Source organism: Cryptotermes secundus, unplaced genomic scaffold, assembly GCF_002891405.2.
Source record: "Cryptotermes secundus unplaced genomic scaffold, Csec_1.0 scaffold289, whole genome shotgun sequence".
Taxonomy (NCBI): domain Eukaryota; kingdom Metazoa; phylum Arthropoda; class Insecta; order Blattodea; family Kalotermitidae; genus Cryptotermes; species Cryptotermes secundus.
Window position 1 is genome coordinate 12,583 of NW_019722431.1, and position 17,416 is coordinate 29,998.

At 39.4% G+C, this 17,416-nt stretch overlaps 1 protein-coding gene and 1 long non-coding RNA gene across 5 annotated transcripts in view; both read right to left on the reverse strand.

Moving 5' to 3' along the window:
* Window positions 1-470: 470 nt before the first annotated feature.
* LOC117282074 lies at window positions 471-3,690 on the reverse strand. Its single transcript, XR_004512674.1, has 3 exons — window positions 3,664-3,690; window positions 1,224-1,390; window positions 471-505 (listed from the first exon to the last, which is right to left on the reverse strand). It is a non-coding gene; the product is annotated as an uncharacterized LOC117282074 (long non-coding RNA).
* A 965-nt stretch (window positions 3,691-4,655) lies between these two features.
* LOC111861370 (proliferation marker protein Ki-67) overlaps window positions 4,656-17,416 on the reverse strand; it is a 31,281-nt gene continuing 18,520 nt past the window's right edge. For all 4 annotated transcript variants that reach the window (XM_023845876.2, XM_023845878.2, XM_023845875.2 and 1 more), the window contains exons 11-15: window positions 13,890-17,066; window positions 10,827-11,784; window positions 9,593-9,704; window positions 7,236-7,332; window positions 4,656-5,508 (exon numbers count right to left, since the gene is read on the reverse strand). In XM_023845876.2, coding sequence (XP_023701644.1) covers window positions 7,248-7,332; window positions 9,593-9,704; window positions 10,827-11,784; window positions 13,890-17,066 — 4,332 coding nt within the window. In that variant the 3' untranslated portion in view covers window positions 4,656-5,508; window positions 7,236-7,247. The remainder of the gene's footprint in view (window positions 5,509-7,235; window positions 7,333-9,592; window positions 9,705-10,826; window positions 11,785-13,889; window positions 17,067-17,416) is intronic.

Sequence of the window (17,416 nt, forward strand, 5' to 3'; positions counted from 1 at the left end):
TTTCTCTCCTATTCCATTAATGGTTTGTCACCTTGGAAGCTTTACCTTGACATTAACCTGTAGTTGACTGGCCTAGGCTGCAGACTTCCTCTTCTCAACCTTAGCCTTAGGAAGTAATCTGCTGAAGACACTGGGTTGCAGCCAATGGGCCACATACTAAATGAGGTTCAACAGTTCAGCAGAGAACCAGAGCTGTAAGTAATTGCAGTCCTGATTTAAATATAAGGAGGTTCAAATATGACCGGGACTGATTTTTTTTTTAAACCAAAATTGCCAAACACTTACTTGCACATGTCAGTCTTCAACGTACTCCCCTCCGGAGTCAACACAATTTTTCCAACGTTCTGGAAGCATCATGATGCCCTTTTCAAAAAAGTTTTGTGGTTGGCGGCGTATCCACTCCCGAACATTCTGAATGATGGCGTCATTGTCCACAAACCGCATGCCTTGCAAGTCTGATTTGAGCCTTCCGAACAGGTAAAAATCATTTGGTGCCAAATCGGGACTGTAAAGTAATTTTTATTCTTAATAACGAAATGAAGGGAAAAATATATTGAGACTGGAGCGGCAATATTTGTAATTTTTTGAACACATCCCGACTCGAATCAAATTTGCTGAACCAGGCATAACTCTTATGATTCTTTTATGAATTTTAAAGATACTCATACTAAGGGGGGCATTACCCCAAAAGATAATGCCATACTTCAGTATCAAATGAACATAAGAGCAGTAAATCATCTTTATTGAATCTAATGACATAAAGGGCTTTATTGCAAAACAGGCCTTATTTAATCTTGATGATAACTCAGTAATATGATTCTTCCAAGACAGGGTGCTATCAATATTTATTCCCAAAAATTTAGTGCAATTGATGTTAGTAGTTAATGAGTTGGTTGATGTAATTTTAATTTCTATTTCTCTATGCTTTTTTAAAAAGAATTGCAAGAAATGTGTTTTATCACAATTTAGAGTTAAAAAGTTCCTGTTAAACGATGTCATTGTTTTAGTAATAACTGAAATATTGTCTAAATTCTTCAGGACTCGAATTAGATATAATAATACTTGGTCATCTGCAAATAATATAGGTTGAGGTAATTTCTTTAAGGAAAATGGGAAATAATTTATGTAAATAAATGTGAAGTGTGTTTTATATAGTTTCTCTGAAAGAGAACACTCATAGCCTATAACAGTCCCCTAAGGAGAAAAGAGAATGCTAATTATACCATTTCCTCTCTGCATGTCCCTACTCCATTTAACTTGCCAAACAGTTGACCAATCTTCATATATGTGGTATGGATATTATTGCATCATGGCCAACTCAAGGCCAAAATATTTAATCTTCTACTGCCAATGACAACATGGTGCACACAAAAATCTATGCAGCAGAACACTGGAAAATATGAAAAAAGTTATACATGATCCACTTCTAAATCTTTAACATTATTAGTTAGTAGTGTTATATATAGATGAAATTATTGGGGATCATTAGTGTAACAGATCAACTATAAATCAGATCTTTTGCATTAGTCAGATATTAGAGAAAACATGGGCGTACGATAAGACAGTACAGCAGCTAGTCATAGACTTCAAAAAAGTCTATCATTCAGTTAGGAGGGAAGTATTGTACAATATTTTAATAGAGTTTGGGATACCCACGAAACTAGTTAGGTTGATTAAAATGTGTTTAAACGAAACATATAGTAAAGTCCGTGTAGGTAGACGTTTGTCAGATAAATTTCCTATCCAGAATGATCTAAAACAAGGAGATGCTTTATCACCACTTCTTTTCAACTTTGCCTTAGAATATGCAATTAGGAAGGTCTAGGGAAACCACGTGGGACTGAAATTAAACGGGACACATCAGCTGTTGGTCTATGCTGATGATGTGAATCTACTGGGTGATAATGTAGATACCATAAAGAAAAAAAAAACAAACTTTAATTGACGGAAGTAAAGAGGTTGGTCTAGAAGTAAACACAGAGAAAAATAAGTATATGTTACTGTCTCATCACCAAAATGCAGGGCAAAATCAAGACATAAAAATAGGAAACAGATGTTTCGAAAATGTGGCACAGTTCAGATATTTGGGAACAACGATAACAGATCGAAACCTGATTCAGGAGGAAATTAAGAGGCGACTGAACTCGGGTAATGCTTGCTACCATTCAGTCCAGAACCTCGTTTTCTCGTCTGTTGTCCAAAAACATAAAAATTACAACATACAAAACTATAATTTGCCTGTGGTTCTGTATGGGTGTGAAACTTGGTCTCTGACATCAAGGGAGGAACACAGACTGAGGGTGTCTGAGAACGAGGTGTTGAGAATATTTGGACCGAAGAGGGATGAAGTGACAGAAGGTTGGAGAAAACTGCATAATGAGGAGCTTCATAATTTGTACTCTTCTCCAAGTATAATTAGAATGATCAAGTCAAGGAGGTTGAGGTGGGCAGGGCATGTAGCATGAATGGGGAAGAAGAATGTATATAGGATATTGGTTGGAAAGCCAGAAGGAAAGAGACCACTGGGAAGACCAAGGCATAGGTGGGTGGACAATATTAGAATGGATCTTAGAGAGATAGGACGGGATGGTATGGATTGGATAGATCTGGCTCAGGATAGGGACCAGTGGAGGGCTCTTGTGAACACGGTAATGAACCTTTGGGTTCCATAAAATGCTGGGAAATTCTTGAGTAGCTGCACAATTGACTGCTCCTCCAGAAGGGCTTAGCTCCATCAGTGGATGAATATGAAAGATATGTGAAAAGGGTAATGTGTCCTTGAACACTTACATACATAATGATGCCCGCCAAAAGACAGGAAAATAAGATTTCTTAATAATAAACAGGAAGCAATATTCAATAGCCACACAGTCATACAAGTCATCCTCAATCATGTAAGAGAAATTACCTATTAAGACCACAAAAATTAATCATTGGAAGGCGATTACATATTAGATTTCTAGTAGTGACAAAGTTTCATGCATATACTAATATTCAATTTTATTATTTGCGACTTTGTTCCACATATTTTGGTTTTAATATGATCAGCAATTACGGATCGACACATCATTTTGTCTCCCTGGTTAGGTTTTATTTCATGTTGAGATTGTGTTATACTGTGAAAAAGATCCAAAATAATACTTTGAAATTTGCACTGAAGCACACCCCTTAAATGGGCATTGTTGTATAAGAGTAACACTGAAAATTCACAGAAATTGGACTTATAAATTCCTGTGACGGATTTAAATGCAAGCTTTTAATGTCCCTGGTGCATATCACATTATAACGCGGCGTCTGATCCTATCTCACTTTTCCTTTGGCTACTCGTTCGATCAGTTTAGTTTTATATTATTTCAAATATTAGTAACCTAAATCGAACATCGAAGGCAGTTCACTACAAATATCTAATCAACGTTTTAAGCATTTTTATTTCAGATTCTTCAAAATATGCACAAAAGTGACGTCAATTTTAATATTACGCGGACATTACCACGCCGGTAAGCCTAGTCTCTAAGGCTATGTGCAATCAAGAAAAAGCTATTTCGTAGATTATCTTTATTTCATATATATCGCCATTAACGTAATGCACACACATTTCGTGTAAGTTTGCATTTTAGAAACTTCATAGAGGAAAAACAAACCAATTATTTTAACAGAACATACACGTGGCTTACACCGTCTTATGTTCCATTCGAAAAGAGGAAGGGGACAATACTTTAGCCAATCACATCGCATAGTTCGAAAGACACCACGGATTACTAGACTATAGGCACTGAATATTAACCATTGGCGCACTCTGGCCAAACCACAGAAAACAGAATTTTTAAAGATCGAAATATTCCGACAAAATAAATTTTGTTTGGTTCCAGGCAATCCAAACACACGCAATTGCATCCTGTGCTCATGTCTTCAACGTGTGATTTCTTGGTCGTATTATAGGTTAGTATGGTGTTCTTAGTTAACGTTTTATAGATTCCCAAAACATATCGGTACCAATCCGCACGGCATCACAAATTAGTCCCTCCTGAANGACTATAGGCACTGAATATTAACCATTGGCGCACTCTGGCCAAACCACAGAAAACAGAATTTTTAAAGATCGAAATATTCCGACAAAATAAATTTTGTTTGGTTCCAGGCAATCCAAACACACGCAATTGCATCCTGTGCTCATGTCTTCAACGTGTGATTTCTTGGTCGTATTATAGGTTAGTATGGTGTTCTTAGTTAACGTTTTATAGATTCCCAAAACATATCGGTACCAATCCGCACGGCATCACAAATTAGTTGCTCCTGAAACCACACATTGAATTTCCTGTCGAAGCTGAAAGGCCACATACAACAGCAGTCTGAACTCACAAACCTTACTTTTGCTTAACTTCTCCTTCCTCCTCATTATTTATAGCCCTGATGCCACCACCCATATCATTTTTACTTACACAACTTATTCTACTGTTGCAGCATCCTGCTGCAAACCACTTTCATTCATTCCTTGCTAGTTAGCAATGGCAACCAAACTCAGGAACACAGTACATCTTCCTTCATCACTGATGTGAAAGAATACTGTTGCCTCTCTACTTTATTAGACTATACTGTGCTTTAGGCATACTTAACATGCACATGAAAAAATATGGCTTTCACTATAAAGATGAAAGGTCTTTGTTGAGATCTTTATTGTTTAAACAGAGTGATACTTAATAAAAAAATTTCTTTTGTTAAAACAACAGTGACATAATTTATTACATTCTTCAATAATGGAATACTGGATCATTAGATACCACCATTCTATAATACACATCAATAATTCTAAAGAAGACACAATGGCTGTTTCCAAGACCAATAGCTGCGAATCTGTGCCACAAGACATTCACACCCAAATACTGGAGTGATCCATCTCCACTTCTGGGTGAAAATGAGATTATGCACTCTTACAATTCTCTCTACTCTATACTGCATCCATTTACACATACTTCCACAACTTTTACCTTGGCTGCAAGTGTCAGCTTGCTCTAAAGGTGATTCCCTTACTTGAAACAGAGTTTTACAGAAATTGGTGTTCATGGATGCAGTACACTCCAGTACCCAGGAGTTTAAATGCTATAATTTTACAGAAGTTACATGCTCAAAGATTTTTAAACAACTCGTAAACAAAACTGAATTGTAACATATGATGTCAACAGAATAACAAATTCATACAAATTTTGTACCACACATTTTAAAAGGCAACACACTAAGGCCAGTGTCTAAACATTTTAAATCCAACACCTCATGAAAACGTTGTCTAAGCTCTCAGTTTATGATGTAATTAGCATTCCACCAAAATGGTTTCTTATAAAAATACACATTGTACAATAAAAAGTTAAAAGATTTTTAAGATATTTACATTTTCTGAGGTTAGGAAAGTATACAATGAATTATCATTTATATGATTATACTGCAGACTCTCATAATAAGCACAAATGTGGCATCTAAGTATCCACGCAGAGTATGAGTGCACAAATTCTGCACCTGAAATGAGAAAGGAACATACCTGTATACACTAAAACATGTAAAAGTGATATTGTTAACCTTTCACATACATGAACATTCTCTAACTGGCTAATTTCCATGTTCACTAGTAAACAGCCCCCTAACAAAGAAGAAACAGCTGCACACAGCTTACATGTCTATCAGGTTCTAGCTAATTGTAACATTTGAACTCTGTTTCTTGCCTACGTCTTGCTGGTTGAATGGTCCCATTGTTTGATCCTGAAGATGGTCACAGTACGTTCTTCAGCAACACTGGTGAATTGCATTACACATCATCTTGTCCCAGGAGATTCCCTGATTTCACCATCTGGGGCTCCATCTCATGAAGCCAAATTACTTGTGGAACACTCAATTAAGCAAAGTACTGTGCTCCACCTGGAGTGTGGGACTGCTGCGAGTAGATGGCTAATCTAGAGGTTGCTTATTCTTTGATCCTGAACTCAGAAGGAGCATGTTCCTCCAAAACATTTGTGCACTTACACCAGACCATCTCAGATCATATTCTTCACAATAATATTTATTTCTGTATTCTAGAATTCCCAATTATGAAATATATGAAACCAAATCAGCCAGCATTATCACCATACTTGTTCTAGCAATTCTGCGAAGCACACAAATTGGGATCCATAACACATTCACAGCCAATCCTGTCACCTGATGGGCTGCATTTATCATATGACCAGGCCAATCCTGACACTTGTCAGCCTATAGAGTGCACTCATATAGAGTAACTAATGGCAAGGACGCAGCAAGTGTTGCTTGTTTGTCACTTATTCCTTTCTACTTCCATTCTGAAGTGACTAAATTATAAATCCAGCCTCTTGTGTGTGTGTGTGTGTGTGTGTGAGTGTGTGTGTGTAATACCTGCATGTCAGTCAATGTGTTAATATTCATGTGAAACTTTCACCTTTCTGGAATTATAATTAAAGTCATGATTGTAAAACAATACATTTTCTCAATGATTTTTTTATTGCTAGTGGGGTGGGACTAAGTCCCTTGTACTGTGGCCACTTCTGGCCTACTGTACCAGCCCCAGATGATGGGTGAGAGTGATTGTGGAGCAATTAGTGGAATGAAGATTGGCAGGGGAAACCGAACTACTCGGAGAAAACCTGCCCCAGCTCCACTTTGTCCACCAAAAATCCCACTTGACCAGACCTGGGATGATAACCAGGCCGCCGCGGTGGGAAGCCAGTGACTAACCGCTTGAGCTATGGTGCGGCCAGTTCTCAATACCACTAGACATCTAATGCAGTGCTAAAACGTACTTGATAAACCTTCCAAAATACACATTTTTGTGAAGACAATTTCTTTTGTGTAACACAAAATAAGAAACCGGTCCCACAAAATCTCCTGAGCTTTCAATCTGATATCTGAAATATGGTATGGAGATAATCATGTACATTCAAAAGCATTATTTTTTGTTAAAAAATTAAAAACATGGCAAGGAAGAAATATCTGATCAGCTTCAGATAATGGAAATCTGTACTAAGAATTATGAGTAGAAATGCATCATATTCAACTATTAACCTGAAAATTCCATTGGTCTCTGCAGAATGAAAACATTTAGAGGAAACTGTCATATGCTTTGCTCAGAACACACTAGACTCACAGGGAAAAAAGGGGTGGGGGGAAGAAACAAGAGCCTTGATGAAATGCATAAGGATATCTTTACTTTATAAAGGAGTTCAGTGTAATTTACAAACCCTGTGTAAAAATTACTTCCTTCTTCGACTTGCACGTGTTCGACGTTCTGTTACTGCTTCTGGGCTCACTTCTCTCTTAGCGGACCGCTTCCCACCTCTGAAATTACACGTTCAAAAGCGAATGTCAACGTTAGTCTCAGGGCATGACAACTGGATTCAAACCTATTCTACAAATTCTGCCATGACATTGATTTATTTCACACTTCCAAAAATTTTTTACAATTGGTAAAAAGTAAAGTTACGAGTAAAAATAAACTTTACTCCTGGGATGTGGTCAATGGCACAGACAGAACAGGGGCTCACAATCATTCTGAATATGGCAAGGAAAACCTGCCATCCAGCATATAAGAGAGCTGGTCACCTTACTGACAGAACCCCACTCATGTTTATAAACAGGTGCAAGGATCTATTCTGAAAATTCCATCTAGAACAGAAGTTTAATTGATAATACAGGGCTATTCAAAAAGAATGAACCAATTTTATTATGGAATATTTTATTAAGGGAAAGTAATACAAAACTCCAGTCAAGTCACAAGTATTCTACTCACAATCAACTTTTATTTCCTGTCTTACAAGTGTTCAATGTGGCCACCACCTGCAGCATGGGCAACATCAATGCGATAAGAGAATTCCTCCCAGGTGCGTATCAGCACTGTTATCGCTGTTGTTATTCAATGTTTAAGGTCATCGAGGTTAGTGGGTAGCGTTGGAACATAAACGTGATCTTTTACATATCCCCACAAGAAGAAATCGCACACGGTGGGGTCTGGGGATCTCGCAGGCCAACACAAAGAGCAAGGTCTTTGGTCCCCTTCCAACCAAACCATCACAGGGGCACTTTTTCATTTAAAAAAGCTCGGACCATCAGGTGCCAATGGGGCAGTGCTCCATCTTGTTGAAAAATGAAGTCATGCAAATCTGCTTGCAGTGAAGTGAAGAGCCAGTTTTGGAGCATATCGAGATAGGTTTGTCCTGTAACAGTGTTTCCTTCAAATAAAAAGGGACCATAAACCTTGTCCTGAGACACAGCACAGAAGACGTTCACCTTAGGGGAATCTCTTTCGTGCTCAACTGTTTCATGTGGGTGCTCTGTTCCCCAAATACGCACATTGCGACGACTGACTGTGCCGCTCAAGTGAAAAGTCGCTTCATCACTAAAAATTAAATGTGAAATGAAGGTTTCGTCTTCCATCATCTCCAGCATTGATTCGTAAAATTCCATCCTCTTCCTTTTGTCATCATTGGTAAGTGCCTGAACGAGCTCCAGTCTGTTTGGTTTCAAATGTAGACGTACTGTTAGCACACGCCAGACAGTGGATTAAGGGATCGCAAGCTCACGGCTAGCTCGATTTGTTGACTTCCGCGGGCTCCTCTCTAACGCAGCACGGATTCTCACCACTTGTTCCTCCGAGACTCGTGGTCATCCTGGACTTTTTCCTTTACACAGACACCCACTCTCTTGAAACTGTCAAAACCACTGTCAAATGTTCTTAGGAAAGGGTGGATAAATGCCGAATCGCCTTCGAAAAGCACGCTGCACCGTGACAACCAAATTTGTTTTTGCAAACTCGAGAACGCAAAAAGCCTTTTGCTGAAGACTCGCCATTCCAAGGGTAAACAAACAACTGAACGTCGCCGGAAGAACGACGCGACTTCAGCGCCCCTGTGGCAGCCATTCACGACTTAGATAACTTCTCTTTCAAATGGTCACTGACTCATTCCATGACGATGCTTGAGAACTGAAGCAATGCGTCATGAAATCGTTTCATTCTTTTTGAATAACCCTGTAAAATGGCTTACTGTTATGGCCCTGTGGCACTTGCCCACTCAGTGACATTAACTACTTTGATGGCTACAAAATGCTGCTGACTAAAAGCTGAAACTGCCTACCTGATACATCACAGGTATACTACATCTAAGCAAAAGTTATGTGATAATTCTACAGCATTTACATCTCGATCTTTCAATTCATGTTGTGTAGGTATTTTCAGAGAGCAAATTTAAAGTATTGCCAAGTGGGTTGGTGTGGTAGTAAGGGACCAGACTCGCATTCAGGATTTCATGTCAGTCCAGGCAAACGCTGGGACAGTATTCAATGATGCCATGAGTGCTCCTTCCCAATCCTAATTCACCATTCATCTATCATCCTACCACTTAACGCAACACACACTACATACTGCGATTACAATCCCAACTCCCAAATCCATATATTTATACTTATGAGTTAAGAGGGATTGAGTTTCATCAGTATTTATATATGTATGACCCATGGCTTGATACAATGTACTTCTAGCAGTGGAAGAGATTTGACCCCCCCCTCCTCCAATCCTGAGAGATGAGCAACACAAGTCACTTACCTTCTTGTTACAACAGGTGGTGATTTTGCCTTTAACACAGGACTTGAAATGATCCTTGGTTTCCTGCTTCTTGTTTTAGTATCAGACGGTCCAGTTTCATCTTCTGAGACATCTTAAAATAGGAAAAATGGTTCGAATTAAGAATCATAAGGGTGCACCTTATGCTCTGTCAAGAACATTTTTAACACACACCAAACATAATATCCTATAACACTGACTTCAAAACAGATCCTCTAACATCTCTGTATACATAAAAGACGGTGATTAATATTCATGGCACACAGTACCATAGCTGGTTGAAGCACTATGCTACAAGGTAGATGGTCAAGGGTTTGATTCCCGATGGGGTCACTGGATTTTTCAACTGACCTAATCGTTCCAGGCATAGTATGGTCCTGGGATCAACTCAGCCTCTAACAGAAATGAGTAACAGGAATCCTCCTGGGGGTAAAGGGTGGCCGGTGTATAAGGCTGGCAACTTCACCACCATCTGTGAGCCAAATGTGTAGAAAATGTGGGAGCCTCGATGTCTCAAAAAACGTTTTCACTTTGTGTTAAGGTATGCTTCTAGTGACCATGACCTGTTGCCTGAGAGCATAGAGGTGTGCTCCTGTATTAATAACACACACAACCACTACTTAAAGCTGAACTTCTAAAATTTGCTCTGGCCTCCTGTCATAGAAAAGCAGTTGGTACAAACCAACGTGAATCTTTCAAACATTAAGCTGTGCCAATGTACAGCACTGTGAACTAGACAACAAAAATGTTCCATTTCTACTCTTCTTCAGATTCATGCTTCTAAGTACAGGAGTGAAATGACTGACTAAAATAACTAGTGCTTGTGCAGTAAAATCTAAGATTTCATTATAAAGTGCCACATGAATGTCTCTCATGGCAATCTGCTATCACACATCTCTCCAACCCAGTTAGAACAGGTTGTAAGTTAAAATACTGACAGCATCCAAATCAACAGACCACATATTGTGCTTCCCCTTTGACTAACCCTTTATTAATCCTACACTTCGGATGAAATATAAGACCCTATTTATGGGGGCAGCATAATAGTCACCTGGTTCCATGAAGACAGACCATATTTGTATACTAACAACAAAACTACATGAGAACCTCAACAAGCTGACATGCCATAATAGGGTCAGGACTGAGGGGAAATAATATCAAAATATCCTGTCTATCCTCATATGTTCCAGCCCTATACATATACCAGAAAACTCACCTGATAACTTTGTGCCTCGCAATTTTCTCGCAGGTTTTGTAGCTGATTGTTCAACTGCTTTGGTTTGTTTCCGCCTTTTACCAGCTGGTGATGGAGAAACTTCAGATGTCAGCTGTTTATTAGCAGATGTAAAGGAATCTTCCTGTGGCACAGCTGTGGCAACTGGTGGTGAAGTTACCGCAGTCTTGAGAGTCAATTTACTTCTGGTCTTTTTTGTAACTGGAGACTCAGGAATTTCCGTTTCAGTAGAAACAATGGCACGGCTTCGGGTTCTTGGAGGCAAAGGTTTGGCATTCATAGTCACAATGACAGCTTGCTGTCTTTTAGGTGATGAAGATAGTTCTGAACCAGTGGTAACAGTGCCTCGCCTTGTTCTGGGAGGAGACGACTCCTCTGTATTACTCTGGGCAATAACACCATGCCGCCTTTTGGAAGGTACAGGAGATGATTCTGCATCAGCTGCTACTTTAGCTCCTCGCTTTCTTCTTGCTGGAGATGAAGCCACTTCAACTGCAGAAGTCAACTTTGTACCTCGTGTTTTCCTAACAGCTGGCAAAGAGACTGATTGGTCATTTATATCTTCCTTTGCAATAGATTCCCCTTTCACACTTCCTTTTGATCTCAGTGTTTTTCTTGTTCCAGGTGGAGAGGACCGTTGTTGCACTGCAGCATCAACCACACCTCTCTTCTTCCTTGTAAATTGAGCCACTGGGATGTCTGGGCTATTGGGGATACCAAAGTGTACTCTGTTCTGTGCTCTAGCAGAGGAAAGAGATGTATCAGTGGACTCAACTGACATGTCCAAATGTTTTTCTGGTGAAAGGTCCTCTTTATTTTGTGCCTTATTCTCCTTCTGTCTTTTCTTCGACCGTGGTGTGGTACTTCTGTCTGCAATTTCAGCCTTTACTATGCCAAGATCTGGTCCTTTTCTGTTGCGCCTGCTTCTTGCATTATTTGTCTAAAATATGAAAGAAAGATTAAGAAAAGCCATTAAAATGCTCTCTCACACACACACACACACACACAAAAACTACAATGACATTATTTACAACTGACAATTTGGCATACAGTTCTCGCATACCTAATACAGCATCCACTAATAAAAGTGCTCCTTCCCTCATATCTTCAAATCAACATTATTTGAGTTAATATAATAAGTTTGCATGAGAACAAGTTTACTTCCTGTAAAAGCAAAAACTTGGTGCAAAGACATCATAAATAGTTTCTCATATATTACAGGCCTTAAATATGTTACTTCAGAAAGGAAACTGGCTGCGGCTTTGTAAACCACTGTCCTTTATAGAACTGCTGAACAATTAAAACTGGTTTTGTCAAGAGACACATTTCATGTATAGGCCTCTAATGCATATACAATTATCTTCCCAAAGATACCGCCTGTGCAATTTTATTTTGGGAGACAGTCTGCCTAAATTACAGAAATTTACTCAAAATCTTTGAGAAAATAGCCATTTTTTTTCTTTGGGCCTGCTTGAATGGTCTCTATTTTTTATGCATGAATGTTCATATATACTGTGCACCAACCTCAGTTATTAAATGCTGAATATGAATAAAATCCATGTTCGGGAGCCAGCAATGCGCATATCCATACATACAGACGGCATCAGAATACTTTTTTGTATTCAACAGGGATTCAATACATAGAGATATGCCAAAATCTTACTTTTCTTACAATTACATTCTCAGATCTACACATATTATTTATAAGTAAAAAGGCAAAGTTGTCCCTGTGCTTAACTTAGCATCATGTTATTAAGATATATAAGGAGGAGGTATGGCTCCAAACATTCTTAACCCTGCTATTCATAAAGACAATTGGTTAGCTTGAAGCCGCACCCACATTACCAATGGATGGGAGGCTGGGTAGGCTCCAGGGCCAATGTGAATACTGTGTAGAAGAGAAAAATATCCCGTCCCTGCTAAGAACTGAATCTGGATTCCTTGACCATTTAGCTTGTAGCCCCGTCTCTATACTGACACCTTTCTATGTGGGATGCATTTCAAATCCTGTGTAGGGAAGAAGTGGGACAACAATTAAAGCACATTTCATCTTCCATTTTGCTCTTGATGTTAAGACTTAAGATATATGGGTACATCCTTCAACTCATTTTATGTAAAATATGTACAAGGGTATTCAGAATGGGCAAACATTTTTATTTCTTGTTAAAGCTACCAGATGGCAAAAAACAATTGTAGATGCAACGCCCTTACCCACCCAAACACTAATCCGTCCACCAGCTTCCCGACACCCACTAAAAAGAATGTTCTGCTTGTTTCTGAAGCCAAACAAGAGCCATCTGCATTCACGTTTTGAAAACTGACATCTACATAACGCATTTTTGACACCCCGAAGAGGTACAGTCCCAGAGGGTGATATCCAGCCTATACAGAGGACAAAGGAAAAGAAAAATCAAGTCTGACCAAAAATCAAACCACAGCACGTTGCTCATCGATGGCACAACCTAAAAGTGGAGCCAACAGTTTTGCGCCAAGGCTGTGAGAGACAATGAATGGAATATCCACCCAAGTAAGGATCAAAGTCATCTTTGCATAGAGTGTATTTCATGCTGTTGGCAGCGAATTCTGATGTACTCGGAGTATTATACATTAAAAGCCCCCTTGAACCTCCTTCACATGCATGCAACACTTGGAAATTACTTCTGCTTTTGGATCCTAACACTTTGTTACAACACTGTGGGGTTTTGTGATTACCATTTTGGAGGACTCAGCCGCCTCAGAATCTTTCACAGAAGCCATAATGAGGATTCCTTCAAAACTGTTCACCATTTGCAAGCCTACATGGTACTGTAATATCACAATTTAAGTTTTCACTGCCCCAGAAATCTCAGATTTCATACACTACTACTGCCACTGATACTACCAACACCATGGTCACTTAGTCTTTCCCCTCATTTCTCTTATCCATTAGGAATTTCCCGTTTATATTTATTCATGCACAGGTCAAAATTATACATTTTCAGACTGAAAACAGGAATGTGACCTACATCTCAGTAAATACAAACAGAATTAACTATAATCATTTACCTTTACTTCTTCATGCACTGAGATATTCTTCTGGTCAAGAGAGCCCTCTGCATCACTTCTGTCTGCTTCTGGGACTTCTGTTTTAATAAATTTTGGACTATGCTTGATAGGAGCTGTTTTCCCAGATGCCTGTCTATGACGTGTCCTTGTGGCTATGGAAGGCACTGTCCCATCTACACTGTACCTTTCTGGGGTCTTTAGTTTACTGTGCGTCAACGATGCACGACTGCCAGACCTAGGACTGGGTGAAGTTGGAGTTTTCTCCAGACAATGCTCATCAATATCTGTCAAGCCATGTGCACCAGACCTCGGAGTCTCCATAAGTTCCTTTACTCCATCAACATCAGTTATATCATTCTTAGGTGATCTTGTAACTTGGGGAGTTGTCATAAGTCTCTTCACACCACGGACATCTGTCAAGTCATTTTTGGGAGATTTTGGACTTCTAGGTGTTTTCATAAGATTTCTCACACCACGAACATCTCTCAAATCATTTCGGGGAGATTTTGGACTCCTTGGTGTTTTCAAAAGGTTTCTCACACCACGAACATCTCTCAGATCATTTTTGGGAGACTTTGGGCTCCTCGGCGTTTTCAGAAGTTGCCTCACACCACGAACATCTCTCAAATCATTTTTAGGAGATTTTGGACTTCTAGGTGTCTTCATAAGGTTCCTCACACCACGAACATCTCTCAAATCATTTTTAGGAGATTTTGGACTTCTAGGTGTTTTCATAAGGTTTCTCACACCACGAACATCTCTCAGATCATTTTGGGGGGATTTTGGACTCCTCGGTGTTTTCATAACATTTCTCACACCACGAACATCTCTCAGATCATTTTTGGGAGATTTTGGGCTCCTCGGCGTTTTCAGAAGTTGCCTCACACCACGAACATCTCTCAAATCATTTTTAGGAGATTTTGGACTTCTAGGTGTTTTCATAAGGTTTCTCACACCACGAACATCTCTCAGATCATTTTGGGGGGATTTTGGACTCCTCAGCGTTTTCATAACATTCCTCACACCACGAACATTTCTCAGGCCATTTTTGGGTGATTTTGGACTCCCCGGTGTTTTTGTAAGTCTCCTCATATTACATACATCTTTCAGTTCACTTCTGGGTAATTTTGGACTCCTTGGGTCCTTTATAAGCTGCTCCACTACATGTACATCCGTCAAACCATCTTTTGGAGATTTTGACGTCCTTCGAACTGTCGTAAGTTTTTCTCCTCCATTCACATCTGGCAAGTCATTCACAGGAGATTTTGGACTACTTGGTGTTTTCATTAGTTGTAGCGCACCACTAATATTGTTCATGTTATTTCCAAATGATTGTGAAATTCTAGAGCCTGCTGAAAATCTATGGATTCTACCACGACCTGAAAGGCTAACTGCTGGCGACATGTTCTTGATATTTTGTATAGCATGGACATAAGGTGAAGCATTTTTGGAAGAGACACAGGTCTTTAGTCCAGGAGAAAAGTTATCATAAGATTCCCATCCTTGTCCTGCAGAACGAGATGTATGAATGGGTTCATCAATTAATGACGATGAAAACAACTGTTGTGGAGATAATGGATGTACACTGCTGTCATTTAAAAAGGTGACATTCCCATCAACCCTCTCACTGATATGCCGTTTCTTAATAGCAGGTTCAGAGTTTCGTTTCTGCAAAATCATACTTATATCCTGCCACCCCAAACTTTTTCGTTTCCTGTTGGAGGAAAGAGGGGACACAAGATTTTCCACAGGAATATGAGGAGTTCTCACAGAATCAAAATCAAAAGTTGTATTCTGGGAGACTGGAGTTGGGGACTGTGTCTGGTTCATACTGGAATGAGCTATTCGTTTCTGCGATGAACGGGTCTTGCGCTCTTGCAGCAACATACTCTTCTGGGGGGAAACAACATCCAGAGAAAACCCTGATCTGGATGATGTACGTACATGTCTCTCTGATGATTTTTTAAATCTTGAGCCAGAAGAACTGGGGCTTTCTTCATCTAAATATGAAGACAAATTCTTAACCAAATCTGGTTTTTTTGGAGACACAGATGAGCCTGAAACAGATATTGCTCCTTTACCTGTTCCTGCTGAAGACCCTGAAGACATCCTCAAGCATGTGGATGTAAAATTCTGAACTATGGACCCTGGAGATGAACCAGCACCTCCTGTATCCATCAAGTCCATTGCTGAAGCAGTCTTATTATAGGGAGACATGCTAGGAGAAACAGATTTTCCTTTTTTGTTAGTGCCTGGCAGTGATTTTAAATCTGATTTGTCACACTTTGGAGACTGTGTCACTATGGAACTCCTGGATCTTCTTATCGAACCACTTAGCTCAGAAACAGGTGTGCCTGGAGGAAATGATGTTCCTTTACTTCCAAACTTTGACAGTGAACTTGAAGTTGATTTCACAGACTCTGGAGAATGCACGCCAATTCTTGAACTTCTTCTTGAAGCGGTTTGCTCAGAAACAGGAGTGCCTGACACAGTAAGTGGTCTTACTTTCTGTTCCAATTCTGGTGATGATGAAAACTTCCTTGTGGCAGGAGAATGAGGCTCAGAATTTGAAGACCACTTTCCAGACAAATATCTAGACTTCCTTGAAGATGACTGATTAGTCTCTTCACTGGTAACAGGAAAGCCAACACTTACACTCCTAGATTCTCTCCCCACATAAGAGATGTCTGGAAGAAACCCAAGTGTCTCAGCATTCCCCATACTATCATCAATTAAAGCTGAGTTATGCTTGATTGATTTCTTCATCAAGCTCTTGAACAGTGACTGACGTGCAGTGCTTTTAGGAGTTTTCTTGCCCGAGCTGACATCAGTTTGTAACTCAAAAATGTTAAGTGTATGAAGGTCTACAGAGTTATCGCTTGAATGTCTTCCTTCTGAAAGAACAGCATTGTGAGTCTGTACAGTATCACCAGAAACGAGAGATGCTCTTTTCCTTGTACTTGTTGCTTTCGCTGGAGAATTAAAAAGCTCGGCAACACCAGATAAGTCAGTAATTTTTCCAGGTTCTGGTGAAGCAGTCTTCTCTGATTTAAGAGCGCGGCTTCGGCGACTCTTCTGAGATGACGTAAGAGGCCTCTCTTTGTTCTCAGCTCTCTGGCCAGATGACACGTTCGAAAGTATCACATCCGAATCAAATTTGAAATTTGGGGAAATTTCCTACAAAATAAAACCACCATTATAATGAACACCGTATTGTCATAGTTTCAAAAATTGGTTTATATGAAACTTAAAACAGCAGTAAAACAATGCTTGCAAATAAAACATATGACTCTGGCAATTTGTTTGGCTGCTACTGTGTGTTGTGCAAAGCAAAAAGCAGTTACACAGAAATTCTCATAGTTTTAAGACTGAAAAATCAATGTCTAACTCAAGTCTGAGAACCCCTTTGTGCTTTATTTACTCTTCAAAATTTGAGACCCACACATGTGTGTATATATATATATATATACAGGGTCCCAGGAGGAATGGACGAAACTTCGGGAGGGTGTTTCTTATGTTAAAGTATG